At 49.0% G+C, this 15,531-nt stretch overlaps 1 protein-coding gene and 1 pseudogene across 1 annotated transcript; both read right to left on the reverse strand.

The window, feature by feature from the left end:
* Positions 1 to 1,051: 1,051 nt before the first annotated feature.
* LOC137884383 (deubiquitinating protein VCPIP1-like) lies at positions 1,052 to 9,401 on the reverse strand. The gene is made up of 3 exons (XM_068726168.1): positions 6,564 to 9,401; positions 5,790 to 5,876; positions 1,052 to 4,590 (listed from the first exon to the last, which is right to left on the reverse strand). The coding sequence occupies exons 1-3, from the start codon at positions 9,178 to 9,180 to the stop codon at positions 3,821 to 3,823; spliced, it is 3,474 nt and encodes a 1,157-aa protein (XP_068582269.1). The 5' UTR covers positions 9,181 to 9,401; the 3' UTR covers positions 1,052 to 3,820.
* Positions 9,402 to 12,744: 3,343 nt separating this feature from the next.
* On the reverse strand, positions 12,745 to 14,910 carry LOC137884351 (deubiquitinating protein VCPIP1 pseudogene; annotated as a pseudogene).
* Positions 14,911 to 15,531: the final 621 nt, after the last annotated feature.

A 15,531-nucleotide genomic window follows, 5' to 3' on the forward strand; every position in this document is an offset into this window, starting at 1 on the left:
AAGACAAGAGCAAAGCACACACTCAACCCAACAGCAACATATAACTACGAACAGGTATTCTGTGTATCACAGCTATATTCAAGTCACCATTATCCTGCTCAAAATACCTGCTAATGGAGCTGAAACATCTCACTTTAACAGCTGGACCTACCTGCAGAGTTTATGACATCACAGCTAGTTTAGAGCCAGGTGTCACGTGACGTCACGTGTCCAGCTGTTACATCTTTAAAATCAATGCTGTTTGGATGGAGGAGGAAACCTCATCAGACACACATTATTATTCAAATCAGAGTATTTTTTGTATACTGTATATTAAAAACATATGTAGGGAAGTTTAGACTATATCGTGATGTCATAAGAAGTTATTCTAAAAACTCATTAATGGTTAATTATGATCCAAAATTGTACGTTAGTTTATTAGTTAATTGTTTATCTACGTATATATAAAAAATACCACCACAGTTCATATATATAAATACATACATAATTTATTTTTACTTAATTATGTTTATTTAATTTATATATTATAATAATCACTGTTTATGTTTCCTCTTATTTTATATACTCTTATTATATTAAGTTGTTGTAAAATAAAATACTATTTAAATTTCATAAATTAAAATTACATTAATAAAATCTAAAGGCCTTTGAGTGTGTGGTCCTATCTTTGGTCATTATATAATATATTATAACATATTCAATTCCTGGTTAAATTGCTTTTTAAACAAAAAAATAAATGAAATTAACTTTCACTAATTTCAATATTAAAAAGTTAAACTTGCAGAGCTTTGAGTTTGGTTGCTGTAGTTTAAAACACGTTTCACTGTTGTGACTCACATGAGGATAAATTGTCAGAAATGTGTAAAACAATGAAATGATAAGATATTCATATTTAATATCAGTGCCCAGCAATACTTTGACATAACTTGTATCTTTCTCTGCAGGTTGAATCTTGTAGAAATAAACATGTTTTAGAAACATGGACAACACCGACGTGAAGTACAAACTTTTCTTTGAATAAACAGACAAACAGAAAAAATACAAAAACAAGTGAAGGAAGTGAATTTATTGTTGGGGTTGAAAATTCATCACACATGCAAACAGCGACGTCGAAGCCGTGAAGCATCAATGTTTTATTAGCAAACCAGAGCAACAAAACACAACGAAAGAAAAGAAGTGAAGGAAGTGAACAATCTGTGTTTCTGTACAGGTCCAAATATACTACAATATGTACTATTATACAACTGGATTACAATTCATGTCAGTGTACAGCAGTCACAAAGAAAAAAACTTCAAGTCTGTTACAGCAGCTTCCTCTCGACCCACCGGCTAACGTTAGCATGCTACGCTAACGTCGTACTCCCCTCAAACAAAGTGCAGAGTCTCCTGTTCGTTCACCTCGACGCCAAAACAAAAGTCATCGCCCCAAAAACCAGAGAACTTTAGAGTTTTAAGAGAAAATAAACAGATTATTTTAAAAGTAAGAGTTGAGTGTTAAACTGATCTGAAGGCCGGACGATAAGTTTCCCTCCAAAACAAAAGAGTAAACTGACTTTAAGTCACTTTAAAGGAGCAGCTCAATATGTTGTCATGTGACGGTTTGTGATTAGCTTAGCTTAGCATAACGTCTATAGTCCGGCACAAAACTCTGTAAAACCACAACGTGTTGTTTTGACGCAAGCCAGGCTAGTTGTTCCCCCTCGTTTCTAGTCTTTGTGCTAAGCTAGGCTAATCAAAGCTAGCCCTCAACAAGGAGGAGAATAAGTGGTTCATCTAATTTAAATGTGTTTGAAACTGTTTTTCATATTCAGAACGTTTGGTTTAAATAAATCTGATGAAACTCATCTTTTGTTGTCCGGTTCCAAAACACGTTCTGCCTCCAAAGAACTCACAAAACGTCCCTCAGGTCACCTTGTGACTGACGACGGACATTTCATCGCGTTTCAACGTGTTTCTTTTAGTCCAGAATAAAACACGAAACCTTCAGCGAGTTCACGACTGAAGACAAAGACGCTTCAATGCCGCTGCTGTCAAATATGAGAGACGAAACCTCGTGAATCATCAGGAACCCTGAAGGAACGTCCACGAACCACACGGACTAAAAACAACCAGTTTTTAAAGAATATAAAATAACTAAAACATGTCAGTCGATTGTACTTCCTTTAAACTCGTTTTACTCACATGATCGAGTGTCAACAACAGGATCTGATCCAAACTGAGATCATGAGAACTCTGTTTCATAATAAAACGGTGATTTAATGATTTAATGTCGCTCTGATTCCCACAGGAGAGAAATTAAAGGTACGTCCTCTGAGGACATTGAACATAAAACATTCTATTATGTAGAGACAGAAGCTCTTCTATCAAATACTGTTTTAAACTTGTGTCTTTTTAAACACGTCCACGTTCCTCGTCTTCACTTCTTGTTTGTGTCTCACAGCTCAGCCGTGTTTGTCGGACATGAAGAAGAAGAAGAAGAAGAAGAAGAAGAAGAAGAAGACGATATGATTCTAGCAGCTTGTTTTGTGGTCAGCGTGTCGGTTCTGCTGGACGTGAACTAAAGTCAGAGATCATTTCAAATGCAGAGTAAATGAGAGATTGTAGTTCTCTCTGTAAAGAGTTCTATTAGGAGACTTATTCACTCGTGTTTTCTTTTGGTTCTAGATGTGAAGCACCTCTCGTCTGTCTCCACATAACAAATGAAGTGACCAAAGAGCGTTGAGCCGGTTCAATTCTATTTCAGTTGTTTCTTAAACGAAAGGGTTCTTACTCTGTGACATCACTGACAGGCACTTGACAATCATTAAATGTGTCTTCAATGGAATTAATAAGCTGTAGAAGAAGTCTGCTCCTCCAGTAAACACTGAGGAGGTTCACTAACAGCTCACAGCTCTAATATCCACCCTTATTATAGTTTAGCGAGAGGACAAATAATACCGTCTTCTTCAGGCGTCAACAACCAGATCATGAAATGTGGGCCAGTGGTCTTCATCTTGAACACGTTCCATGAGGATGTTTGGTCATAAAGGAGCCGTGTGTACCTAGTAAACATAAACTCCTCCCTGCTGTTTCTAATGGGGTCTGTGTTGTTACCGACACGCCCACAACTGACTGAAGGGTATTCAGAGGACACAAACGGAAAGACTCTTTACCTGCAGGCTGCATTCAGGTGCTTCACATCAGTCACGTCCACTCTGAGTGGTGACTGAAGGTCAAACATCAGGTCAAGTCTAGCTCCTCCTCCTCCTCCTCCTCCTCCTCCTGGTGGCAGGTTAAGACTCGAGAGGATCCTTCTAGCTCCAGAGATGAGACTCCCTGAGCGACTGTTTCCTCTTTCAGGGTATTTAAGAGGGTTGAACTGGGGGGGGGGGGGGGGGGGGGGGAGGGGGGGACGACGACGACTGGAAGATCTTTAAAAAAAGGCTAAATAATGTCTCTCAGAAGCAGGAATCAATCGATCATGTTTTATTATTTGGTCTCACGTGTGGACAGCTGAGATGAGAGCGTGTGCCAGAGAGTGCGTATAGAGTTCAAGCACACACACACACACACACACACACACACACACACACACACACACACACACACACACACACACACACAGGGAGTGTGTGTTGTTGTTGTTGTTGTTGTTGTGGGAGTATAACCACCTCGTGGATCATTGTCCCAGAGAGGTGAGGGGGGGCGGTCGGCTCGCTCTTTAGTCATGCAGTAAAGACGACGACACACGATGAGGACCAAAAGCTTGAGGATCCGACCTGAGGCGTTCTGGCGGGGCGAGGGGGGCGGGGCTAAGGGCGGGGGGGGGGGTCAGGAGTGATCAGGAGTGATCCATGGGTTCGGTGGCGTTGCTCTGCTCGCCGTCCTGACTCTCCATCTCCTCCAGCTCCTCCGCCTTCCCGTCCGGTTTGCCGGCCGCGGCCGGACGTTCGTCATCGTCGTCGTCGTCCGGCGCGGACGCCGGTTGGCCAGCTCCCGTCTTAGTCCCGCCCCCTGCAGCGGCGGCGTTGCTCTGCTGCTCCCTCAGGTGGCGCTCCATGGAGGCCTGGATGGAGGACACCATCTCCTGCAGCTTCCTCCGCTGCTGCTCCATCAGGCCGGGGTCCAGGCCGCGGCCGTCCTTCGTGGTGACGAAGCCCGGGGCCATGCGGACCAGCTCCCTGGTGGCGTCCTCGGGGATGTCCGACAGGTCCGGCGGGCCCCGGGACACGCTGGCGCTCAGGTCCACGCCGCTGCTGTGCTGGCGCGTGATAGGCCGGTGCTCCGGAGGGGAGGAGCCACCGGCGCTGCCCAGAGAGTGGCCTTTGCCCTGGAAGGCGGTGACGCTCTGGAGATGCTCCTTCTTGCGGACGACGCCGCCGCTGCCGAGCCGCAGAGCGCCGTGGGACGGGCTGCCCTCTCTGCTGCCCCTGGTGGACGACTCGGAGCGCAGCTGCACCAGCGCCTCCTTCACCAGCTCCTCCACGTCGGGGCCCACGGCGAAGTGGCCGGCGGCATCCACGCAGAGCTCCAGACGCTCCTCCGCTGCGTTGTAAACAAAGGTTTTCCCCGTCAGGTGAGGCAGCGTGCAGTGCTTCCCGTCCATCAGGCCTGAAACAAAGATCACCGATCAATAAGGGACTTTAGGTTTAACAATAACGTTTAACGTTAACCATCACAGTGTAAATAAAGTTTAACGTTAACCATCACAGTGTAAATAAAGTTTAACGTTAACCATCACAGTGTAAATAAAGTTTAACGTTAACCATCACAGTGTCAATAAAGTTTAATGTTAACCATCACAGTGTAAATAAAGTTTAATGTTAACCATCACAGTGTGAATAAAGTTTAATGTTAACCATCAGAGTGTAAATAAAGTTTAATGTTAACCATCACAGTGTAAATAAAGTTTAATGTTAACCATCACAGTGGGGTAGAGGTTTAGAGGGTTTAAAGGGTTTAGAGGGTAGAGGGTTTAAAGGGTAGAGGTTTAGAGGGTAGAGGTTCAGAGGGTTTAGAGGGTAGAGGGTTTAAAGGGTTTAGAGAGTTTAAAGGGTAGAGGGTTTAGAGGGTTAGAGTTTTTAAAGGGTTTAGAGGGTGTAGAGGGTTTAGAGGTTTAGAGGGTTTAGAGGTTTAGAGGGTAGAGGGTTGAGGGTTTAGAGGTTTAGAGGGTAGAGGGTTTAGAGGTTTAGAGGGTTTAGAGGTTTAGAGGGTAGAGGGTTTAGAGGGTAGAGGGTTTAGAGGGTAGAGGGTTTAGAGGTTTAGAGGGTAGAGGGTTTAGAGGTTTAGAGGTTTAGAGGGTAGAGGGTATAGAGGGTTTAGAGGTTTAGAGGGTAGAGGGTTTAGAGGGTTTAGAGGGTAGAGGGTTTAGAGGTTTAGAGGGTTTAGAGGTTTAGAGGGTAGAGGGTTTAGAGGTTTAGGGGGTAGAAGGTTTAGAGGTTTAGAGGGTTTAGAGGGTAGAGGGTTTAGAGGTTTAGAGGGTAGAGGGTTTAGAGGGTTAGGGGGTAGAGGGTTTAGAGGTTTAGAGGATTTAGAGGTTTAGAGGGTTTAGAGGGTTAGGGGGTAGAGGGTTTAGAGGTTTAGAGGGTTTAGAGGTTTAGAGGGTAGAGGGTTTAGAGGGTTAGGGGGTAGAGGGTTTAGAGGTTTATAGGGTTTAGAGGTTTAGAGGGTAAAGAGTTTAGAGGGTTTAGAGGTTTAGAGGGTAGAGGGTTTAGAGGGTTTATAGGGTTTAGAGGGTAGAGGGTTAGAGGTTTAGAGGTTTAGAGGGTAGAGGTTTAGAGGGTTAGGGGGTAGAGGGTTTAGATAAGTACCCATGTCCTTCTTCACGATGTTGTAGAAGACTCCGCCCTGCTGGAACAAGTGAGGCAGCTTCTTTGCGTACGACCAGACGTCCTCACCTGGAACACACAGAGAGAGGAACCGGATTTAACGAGACCCTGAACGCACCGCTGAGTGACAGAGGACATCACAACGTTATTAAACCAGAGGTCACTTTGAGTTCATCCGTCAACAGCTTCAGGCTCCTGTTTGGTGGTTCATCTTTCAGATGTGAGAATATTTTTAGTAATATTTGAACTTTTTAACTCAACAACGACGAGGCTGGAGGCTGACCACTCTGTGGAGTCGTAGATAGAAGATGAAGCAACGGTGGAACCGATGCTGATGTTCAACATATTTCTGACCTCCTGTGACGCATCGAGAGAACTTCACTAAAGTTTCACTACCAATGAGTAAGAAAGTCCCAAAATAACAGGAACAGTGGCTGGAGATCGATGAACAGTTGACAAATCCTTAAATATATTAAATAAAAATTGAAAGAAATGAAACATATTTATATGAGATGTGACACCGACTAAATGAACGCCTTATTAAAATATATTTGTATGAATATTGAAATGTTATTTTCAGAAAACTACTCTATATGCAAAACCTACTGAACTATTTGTGTAGATGTTGTTTATAGCTTTGTGAAAAACACAATAAAAGTTCTCAGCGGTCACATGTTCCCAGCGGTCACATGTTCTCAGCGGTCATGTGACTTTACCGAAAGAAGAAGAACAGTCATGATCGAGTTTGATTCTTACCCATCAAGGTTGCCAGGAGACAGAGGGAGGACATCTCCAGGTCGATGCTGTCCTGGAGTTCGCGGCCACTCGTCCTGCCGGACGTGACGACGACGACAGCGTCCTCGCTCTTCGCGGCGTGCGAGCCGGAGGCGGCGGGCGCCTTGTCCTCGGGCGCCCTCAGTATCTCCACCGTGACCCGGTCGCCGTGCTGCAGCGCCGCCGGCTCGTTCTCCTCGCCGTCCTTCGGGGGGGGCAGCTCTTTGGGAGGGAAGCCGTGGCGGATGCACTGCTGCGCCGGCGGCACGCCGAACTGGTCGGCGATGCTCCTCTGCAGCTCCGAGAAGGTGGTGTGGACCTGCAGGGTCAGCATGGCCTGCCGGCCGTCGCTGGTGGTCACGCGGATCTTCTTCTCCTTGTTGGACGACGGGGAGGAGGATTTGGTCGGGGTGGCCGGAGCGGAGGAGGAGGTTTCCGGTGAGCCGCCGGCGGAAGACGTCCGGCCCTTCTGCTCCTGCTTCAGCTTGTCGGTCCGCCTCTTCTGGGTGAGGAAGGCCTGCTCGCTGATGCTCTGATGGATGCTGCGCTCCGCCCGGCTCATCGTCAGCTCCTCCTTGTGGAGCGTCTTGGCTTTCTGACCGGTCAGGATGATCTTGGTGGGCGGCTGGTTGTCCGGCGGCGGCGTCTCCGCGGCGTCGGTGAGCCGCTGGGCGTGAGCCCCGGCGATGGACACCGGGTTGTACTCGTCCGGGTTCTTCTTGGCGGTGTGGTGCAGGATGGTGTTCACCACCTTCTGCACCAGGATCTCGCTGCCAAACTCCCCCGGGAAGTGCTTGGTAACCAGCTTCATGGCCACGTCGTACACGTTGCTGTTCAAAGCCGGCTCGGACTCGTACTGGAACCAGTACACCGTCTCTCTCACCACCCGCCCCCCCCACTCCAGCGTGATGGGGAAGGCCTCGGGGAGGTTGTCGTACTCCTTCTCCTCCCAGTAATGCTTGAAGCCGCACCCGCACTTCCCGCCCTGGGAGCGGGTGTTGGTTCGGTCCCCGTCCAGGTAGACCACCACGCCGTTGCCGCGGATGTGGCGCACCGACGTGCCGTGACACCAGTTGCAGGTGTTGAGGGAGCTGAGTTTATAATCCGGGGCCAGGACGTCCCTCTGGGGGTCATAGGAGCAGACCACGTTGTTGAGGGGGAAGCTGTAGTTCTTGTCCGGCCGCAGCTGGCCGTGAGTGGACTTGGCCAAGTTGTAGAGCTTCCCGCCGGGAACCAGCCACTCCGGCGGGACGTGGAGCTCGGAGAGGGCGCCGCAGATCAGGCAGCGGTGCAGCCGGTTCTCCGTCACCGACTTCTTCGCCGCCTCGGTCACCTCCTCGGGCTGGATGCCGATGACGCCGGTGCGCCTGTAGACGTACTGGTGCACGTCGGCCACCAGCGACGGGTGGATGCTGTGCTTCTCCATGAACACCTCCTCCATGGCGTTGACCAGCCGCATCAGGTACTTGTCCTGCAGGCTGCGGTCGCCGCCGATCACACAGCTCCCGTCCGGTTCCAGCTTGATGTACTTCCTGATGAGCTCCTGAGGGACCCCCCAGGCCTTCGGCAGCAGGCGGGCCGGCAGCTTGGGCAGCACGGTGTTCTTGATCCCCACCAGAGGGATGTAGTGGTTCCTGCCCGAGCTGCTCCACGCGATGCAGATGGGCTTGTTGAGCTTCCCGTCTTTCCCCCGGCACTGCTCCTCGGCCACCAGGCCCGGCAGGAAGGTGGCCGAGTAATCCCCAGAGCTCCTCATCCCGCTCAGGGAGTCCAGCAGGATTATGGGTCGGTGGAGGACGTTGGCTAAACCAAATATGTGGATGTTGCGTAGTCCCAGCGGGACGCCCTCGGGCGGGATGAACAGGGGGTCGCACTCGTTGATGATGTCCTCCCACTCGGCGGCGTCGATAAAATCCTGAAAGAGGGCCTTGTAGCAGTCCAGGTTCTGCTTGAAGTTCTGTTTCAGGTTCTCCCTCAGGGCGTGCCAGAACAGTTCTCTGCCCACCAGCGCTCTGGACACGGCGTGGACCAGACAGTGGCCGTCTCCGTCCACGTGGACCGGGATGAGACATTCCCCGCTGCCGTTGGCCTTCTTCACCTCCTCCAGGGTGTCGTGGAGGTATATGAGGCTGCCCGACCGGTCCTTGCCGTAGCCCATGGTGGAGACGTGGTCCGGCTCGATCAGGAACGCCCGGTCCCCCAGGAGCGAGCAGTCGAACATCTCGCCCTGGTTCATGTCCCTCAGCAGCTTGGCCTTGCCGGTCTGCTTGTCCATGCCGTACCTGGTGAGCACCGGGGACAGCAGCTTGCAGTGGTAGTTGGACAGACCCATCACCTTCACCAGCTCCGTGCCTTTCTTAGGGGCCCCCGTGACGCCCAGCAGGGCGTTTCTGAGCAGGTTGTGGAGCACCACGTCCGGATCGGTCACCTCCTCGACGGTTAACAGGTTCTTCTGCTCGTGCCGCTGGCCGCACTCCGTGCACTCGATGCTGACGGAGCCGTGAGCCGGGAAGAACAGCCTCGCCTGGCATTTCGGGTCCGGACAGGTACCGGACAAGACTCGCTTGTCTCTCTTCTTGGAGCTCTGCAGCAGCGACATGGCGGGAAGAAGAAGAAGAAGAGAAGCCGAACATGAGCGTCAGCTTCACTCAATCATGACAGTCGACCTCCGGCGACGCTTAACGACAGTTATCCACCGGAAAAACACACAAGAAACAACACGGAAGCGGCTGTTTTTCTCCTTTAGCAACTGGCCGTTTGCTAAACGTAACTACGTCATGACGTCACGATTTGTGGGACTTGTAGTTGTGCCGTGTCGTCGTGTTTTTAATATGTACACACCAGAAGCAGAAGGACAACTTGTTTTGATTTCCTTTGAGTCCGTCTGACGCTAACACGACAGCAGACATGTGTAAGTTCACGTGAAGACATTGTTAAAGGATTCAGAACCGGAAACGTCAACGCTCGATTGACTACATTTACCAGAATGCAACACGCCGCAGCGACGTTTTGTTGTCAACACGGCAGAGTCATGGCGGTTTGTGCGCATTGGACGGGTTGTTTCCAGAAGTATCTTAAATATTTGGGACCTAAAATGTAATAAAAGTATACATGTTTGGGGCTGCGCGTGATTGTACAGTTGTGTGGTGTTGTGTAGTTTGTGTGATTAATATAGAGTGAGTTAATGTTCCTCTCTGGACCCGGAACCTGGAGAGAAAGACACCGTCCACTGACTCCATTCAGACATGTGTCACTTTAGTTCTTCTTCACCGAACAGACACGCGCTGACTCGGTACCGGTGGTGCGATGATACTCATACATGTACTGAAGTATTGTGTTTAAGTACAAATGTGAGGTACTTGTACTTCTCATCCAGCTTCGCTGTTACAAGGACAGATACAGGAGATCACCCTGTCACTGCAATAAGACTACATGAGTAAAGTAATGAAGTATCTACCTGTGTGTGTGTGTGTGTGTATATATTTATATATATATATATATATATATATATATATATATATATATATATATATGTTTATATGTGTATCTGTCTGTCTGTTTGTATATCTGTCTAGATAAATTGTTTGTTTTTTAGATAAATGTTCTAGAAAGATGTTTCAGTCTGTGAGTCCATCAGGTTTCTATCAGAGCTGGTAGAAGTAGTGGTACTATTTGTAGTAGTATTGTGTTAGTTGCAGTAGAAATAGTAACAGTAGTAACAACAATACCAGCAGTGATACTTGTGATGTACTACTGTGTGTGTTTTTATCCTCTGTGTAGCATTTCAAACTTAAAGCTCTTCAAAATCTCAGTCATGAGACAATTTGTCTAATTTCACATTTGATTTTAGAGGAAACGGTAAATAGTTACAAACTAATTTCACTTCAGGTTAATAGCAGACCACCTCAAGGTGACCACAGGGTGGCGCTCCTTCTCTGTGATCTTTAATGTCTGCAGCAAACGGCAGCAGAAATCCACCATGAGATGAAGTTTAGTTTGAAATCTGTCACACAGCCGTGTTGGAAGAGCTCATTCATGGATGTGACAGCTGCTGTCACACAGCTGCACTGTGTGGTCATTCTTCCAACAGATGTTCATGGAGACAGTGATCACTCTGAGGAGCTACTGGTTCCCTAGATTTCAACTGATTGGGAACCAGTTCCCTACAACGTAATACATCAAGATTCACTTTGAGAGACAAATGTCACATGAAAAATGCCTCCTCTGCTGATGGGAGGAGTGAGGACCTGTCAGAAACCACAGCAGGGGCTGATGGGAGGAGTGAGGACCTGTCAGAAACCACGTGTCCCTCGTCTGATCTCACAGCTCCTCCTTGTTTGTCCTCAGCTGCATCAGAGCTCCACTTCTCCTCAGGTTCACCAGAGGAAACACCGCTGCACACAATGCTTTTCCTCCCAGCTGCTGCTCTGTGCTGTCTGTGTTCAGGTGAGTGTTTCCAGCCAATCAGGAGCCAGCGAGCTCCACCTCTGACCAACACCGTCACGCTCACCTTCATCCACCTGTCTGTTTCTCTGCAGCGCTGGTTTCCATGGCAGCAGACCTGATTCAGGATGATTTAACGTTGACCAGGAGAGTTGGTGGGAAAGTCTCCTTCAGCTGTCGAGGCACTGACCAGTGTGACGGTGGTTATGATTATGTATTCTGGTACCAGAAGAGAGACAACGAAGCATTCACACTGATTCTTGCTATTAGTAAGAGTTCTGGTAACATATATAATGGTTACAATCATCCTCAGAAAAATGATTTCTCAGCTGTGAAGAATCAGAACGGCTGTGAGTTGAAGATCCAGAAGGTTAAACTCACTCATTCAGCCTCCTACTACTGCTCCTGTTATAAGCTCCACAGTGAGAAATGATTCCTGCAGCCTGAACAAAAACCAACAGATGAGCAGATGTCAAACAGCGTTTGTGACAGGAAGAGAGCAGTAAACCACAGCTCAGGTTCATGTTCCTCCTCCATCTCAGCCACAGTCACAAACTCTCTGAACTGAGGGATTTAACATTCATTTCACTTCATATTCATTCATTCATCAGATATTCCTGCAGCTTCTTGTTGTTTCACACAGAGAGGACAAACTAGTGTCTCAGAGACACAAGGATGAAATCATCTAAAGAAATAATACAAATAAATGAGATAAAAAATTTATTTATTTAGCTTCTCTTGGCTTAGCTTTGTTGTCCTTGTTCAGCTGTGTGCTTGTATTCATCTCTTCCTGTACATTTGTTCTTGGCGCTGTGTGAGAATATGTTCAGAGCTACTGACAAACACAGTCAGATCACTTGTAGGTGTCAACGAACACGGACTATCAAGTAGATTCTGTTTCTGATTATTTACTATGAAGAATAAACAAGAAAGAAACAAGAAGGTTGATCAAACACTGTGGTTTTTCACTTTATTGAGAATGTTACACTAAACCTGCAGCACTCTGAAAAATGTATTAAAAGAAACACAAGAACAGAAATATACTTTAAAGAATAGAATATTTACCAGACGGCTAATGATTCAAATTCATTTTAAATTTTATACAATTTAAAGTGGAATTACTACAAAATATCATCACACAGAATTAATGTATGGAACCAGAAATGCAAAAGTGTGTGTGTTGTGTGTATTCATACCTTTAGGATTATTGTATCTAAACATGAAAACATTCATTTTATAACCGTCACATCATAACAGATATTTGTGAATACTGATCAAAGTGATAACAGAGAAGAATTGATGAGATTTGATGGTGAGAAACGGCAGAAATCAGTGAGTCAGCATGTGTTCAGGTGGTGGACTTCACTAAAGTTTCACTCCCAGTGATTAAGAAAGTCCCAAAATAACAGGAACAGTGGCTGGAAATAGATGGAAAAGTTGACAAATCCTTAAATATATTAAATAAAAACAGGAAGAAATGAAACACATTTATATGAGATGTGACACCGACTAAATGAACGCCTGATTAAAATATATTTTTATGAATATTGAAATGTTATATTCAGAAAACTACTATTTATTTGCAAAACCTACTGAACTATTTGTGTAGATGTTGTTTATAGCTTTGTGAAAAACTCAATAAAAGTTCTCAGTGGTCACATGTTCCCAGCGGTCACATGTTCTCAGCGGTCATGTGACTTTACCTAAAGAAGAAGAAGCGTCATGATCGAGTTTGATTCTTACCCATCAAGGTTGCCAGGAGACAGAGGGAGGACATCTCCAGGTCGATGCTGTCCTGGAGTTCGCGGCTGCTCGTCCTGTCGGACGTGACGACGACGGCGGCGGCGTCCTCGCTCTTCGCGGCGTGTGAGCCAGAGGCGGCGGGCGCCTTGTCCTCGGGCGCCCTCAGTATCTCCACCGTGACCCGGTCGCCGTGCTGCAGCGCCGCCGGCTCGTTCTCCTCGCCGTCCTTCGGGGGGGCAGCTCTTTGGGAGGGAAGCCGTGGCGGATGCACTGCTGCGCCGGCGGCACGCCGAACTGGTCGGCGATGCTCCTCTGCAGCTCCGAGAAGGTGGTGTGGACCTGCAGGGTCAGCATGGCCTGTCGGCCGTCGCTGGTGGTCACGCGGATCTTCTTCTCCTTGTTGGACGACGGGGAGGAGGATTTGGTCGGGGTGGCCGGAGCGGAGGAGGAGGAGGAGGTTTCCGGTGAGCAGCCGGCGGAAGACGTCCGGCCCTTCTGCTCCTGCTTCAGCTTGTCGGTCCGCCTCTTCTGGGTGAGGAAGGCCTGCTCGCTGATGCTCTGCTGGATGCTGCGCTCCGCCCGGCTCATCGTCAGCTCCTCCTTGTGGAGCGTCTTGGCTTTCTGACCGGTCAGGATGATTTTGGTGGGCGGCTGGTTGTCCGACGGCGCTCCGCGGCGTCGGTGAGCCGCTGGGCGTGAGCCCCGGCGATGGACACCGGGTCCATCCCGGCCGTGAGTGGACTTGGCCAAGTTGTAGAGCTTCCCGCCGGGAACCAGCCACTCCGGCGGGACGTGGAGCTCGGAGAGGGCGCTGCAGATCAGGCAGCGGTGCAGCCGGTTCTCCGTCACCGACTTCTTCGCCGCCTCGGTCACCTCCTCGGGCTGGATGCCGATGACGCCGGTGCGCCTGTAGACGTACTGGTGCACGTCGGCCACCAGCGACGGGTGGATGCTGTGCTTCTCCATGAACACCTCCTCCATGGCGTTGACCAGCCGCATCAGGTACTTGTCCTGCAGGCTGCGGTCGCCGCCGATCACGCAGCTCCCGTCCGGTTCCAGCTTGATGTACTTCCTGATGAGCTCCTGAGGGACCCCCCAGGCCTTCGGCAGCAGGCGGGCCGGCAGCTTGGGCAGCACGGTGTTCTTGATCCCCACCAGAGGGATGTAGTGGTTCCTGCCCGAGCTGCTCCACGCGATGCAGATGGGCTTGTTGAGCTTCCCGTCTTTCCCCCGGCACTGCTCCTCGGCCACCAGGCACGGCGGGAAGGTGGCCGAGTAATCCCCAGAGCTCCTCATCCCGCTCAGGGAGTCCAGCAGGATTATGGGTCGGTGGAGGACGTTGGCTAAACCAAATATGTGGATGTTGCGTAGTCCCAGCGGGACGCCCTCGGGCGGGATGAACAGGGGGTCGCACTCGTTGATGATGTCCTCCCACTCGGCGGCGGCGATAAAATCCTGAAAGAGGGCTTTGTAGCAGTCCAGGTTCTGCTTGAAGTTCTGTTTCAGGTTCTCCCTCAGGGCGTGCCAGAACAGTTCTCTGCCCACCAGCGCTCTGGACATGGCGTGGACCAGACAGTGGCCGTCTCCGTCCACGTGGACCGGGATGAGACATTCCCCGCTGCCGTTGGCCTTCTTCACCTCCTCCAGGGTGTCGTGGAGGTATATGAGGCTGCCCGACCGGTCCTTGCCGTAGCCCATGGTGGAGACGAAGTCCGGCTCGATCAGGAACGCCCGGTCCCCCAGGAGCGAGCAGTCGAACATCTCGCCCTGGTTCATGTCCCTCAGCAGCTTGGCCTTGCCGGTCTGCTTGTCCATGCCGTACCTGGTGAGCACCGGGGACAGCAGCTTGCAGTGGTAGTTGGACAGACCCATCACCTTCACCAGCTCCGTGCCTTTCTTAGGGGCCCCCGTGACGCCCAGCAGGGCGTTTCTGAGCAGGTTGTGGAGCACCACGTCCGGATCGGTCACCTCCTCGACGGTTAACAGGTTCTTCTGCTCGTGCCGCTGGCCGCTGGCCCCCCGATTTGTGGGACTTGTAGTTGTGCCGTGTCGTCGTGTTTTTAATATGTACACACCAGAAGCAGAAGGACAACTTGTTTTGATTTCCTTTGAGTCCGTCTAACGCTAACACGACAGCAGACATGTTTAAGTTCACGTGAAGACATTGTTAAAGGATTCAGAACCGGAAACGTCAACGCTCGATTGACTACATTTACCAGAATGCAACACGCCGCAGCGACGTTTTGTTGTCAACACGGCAGAGTCATGGCGGTTTGTGCGCATTGGACGGGTTGTTTCCAGAAGTATCTTAAATATTTGGGACCTAAAATGTAATAAAAGTATACATGTTTGGGGCTGCGCGTGATTGTACAGTTGTGTGGTGTTGTGTAGTTTGTGTGATTAATATAGAGTGAGTTAATGTTCCTCTCTGGACCCGGAACCTGGAGAGAAAGACACCGTCCACTGACTCCATTCAGACATGTGTCACTTTAGTTCTTCTTCACCGAACAGACACGCGCTGACTCGGTACCGGTGGTGCGATGATACTCATACATGTACTGAAGTATTGTGTTTAAGTACAAATGTGAGGTACTTGTACTTCTCATCCAGCTCTGCTGTCACAAGGACAGATACAGGAGATCACCCTGTCACTGCAATAAGACTACATGAGTAAAGTAATGAAGTATCTACCTGTGTGTGTGTGTGTGTGTATATATATATATATATATATATATATATATATATATATATATATATATATATA

The sequence above is a fragment of the Cebidichthys violaceus genome, unplaced genomic scaffold, assembly GCF_023349555.1.
Source record: "Cebidichthys violaceus isolate CVI_PGR_0920_01 unplaced genomic scaffold, fCebVio1.0.p SCAF_38, whole genome shotgun sequence".
Taxonomy (NCBI): Eukaryota; Metazoa; Chordata; class Actinopteri; order Perciformes; family Stichaeidae; genus Cebidichthys; species Cebidichthys violaceus.

What these genes read in the sequence shown, in the direction of transcription:
- LOC137884383 (XM_068726168.1), bottom strand. Translation starts at nt 9,180, where the DNA reads ATGTCGCTGCTGCAGAGCTCCAAGAAGAGAGACAAGCGAGTCTTGTCC. An exon ending in TCTCCTGGCAACCTTGATGG is followed by an intron (nt 5,877 to 6,563) that starts GTAAGAATCAAA and finishes TGTGTGTTCCAG; the next exon opens with GTGAGGACGTCTGGTCGTAC. An exon ending in CATCGTGAAGAAGGACATGG is followed by an intron (nt 4,591 to 5,789) that starts GTACTTATCTAA and finishes TCTTTGTTTCAG; the next exon opens with GCCTGATGGACGGGAAGCAC.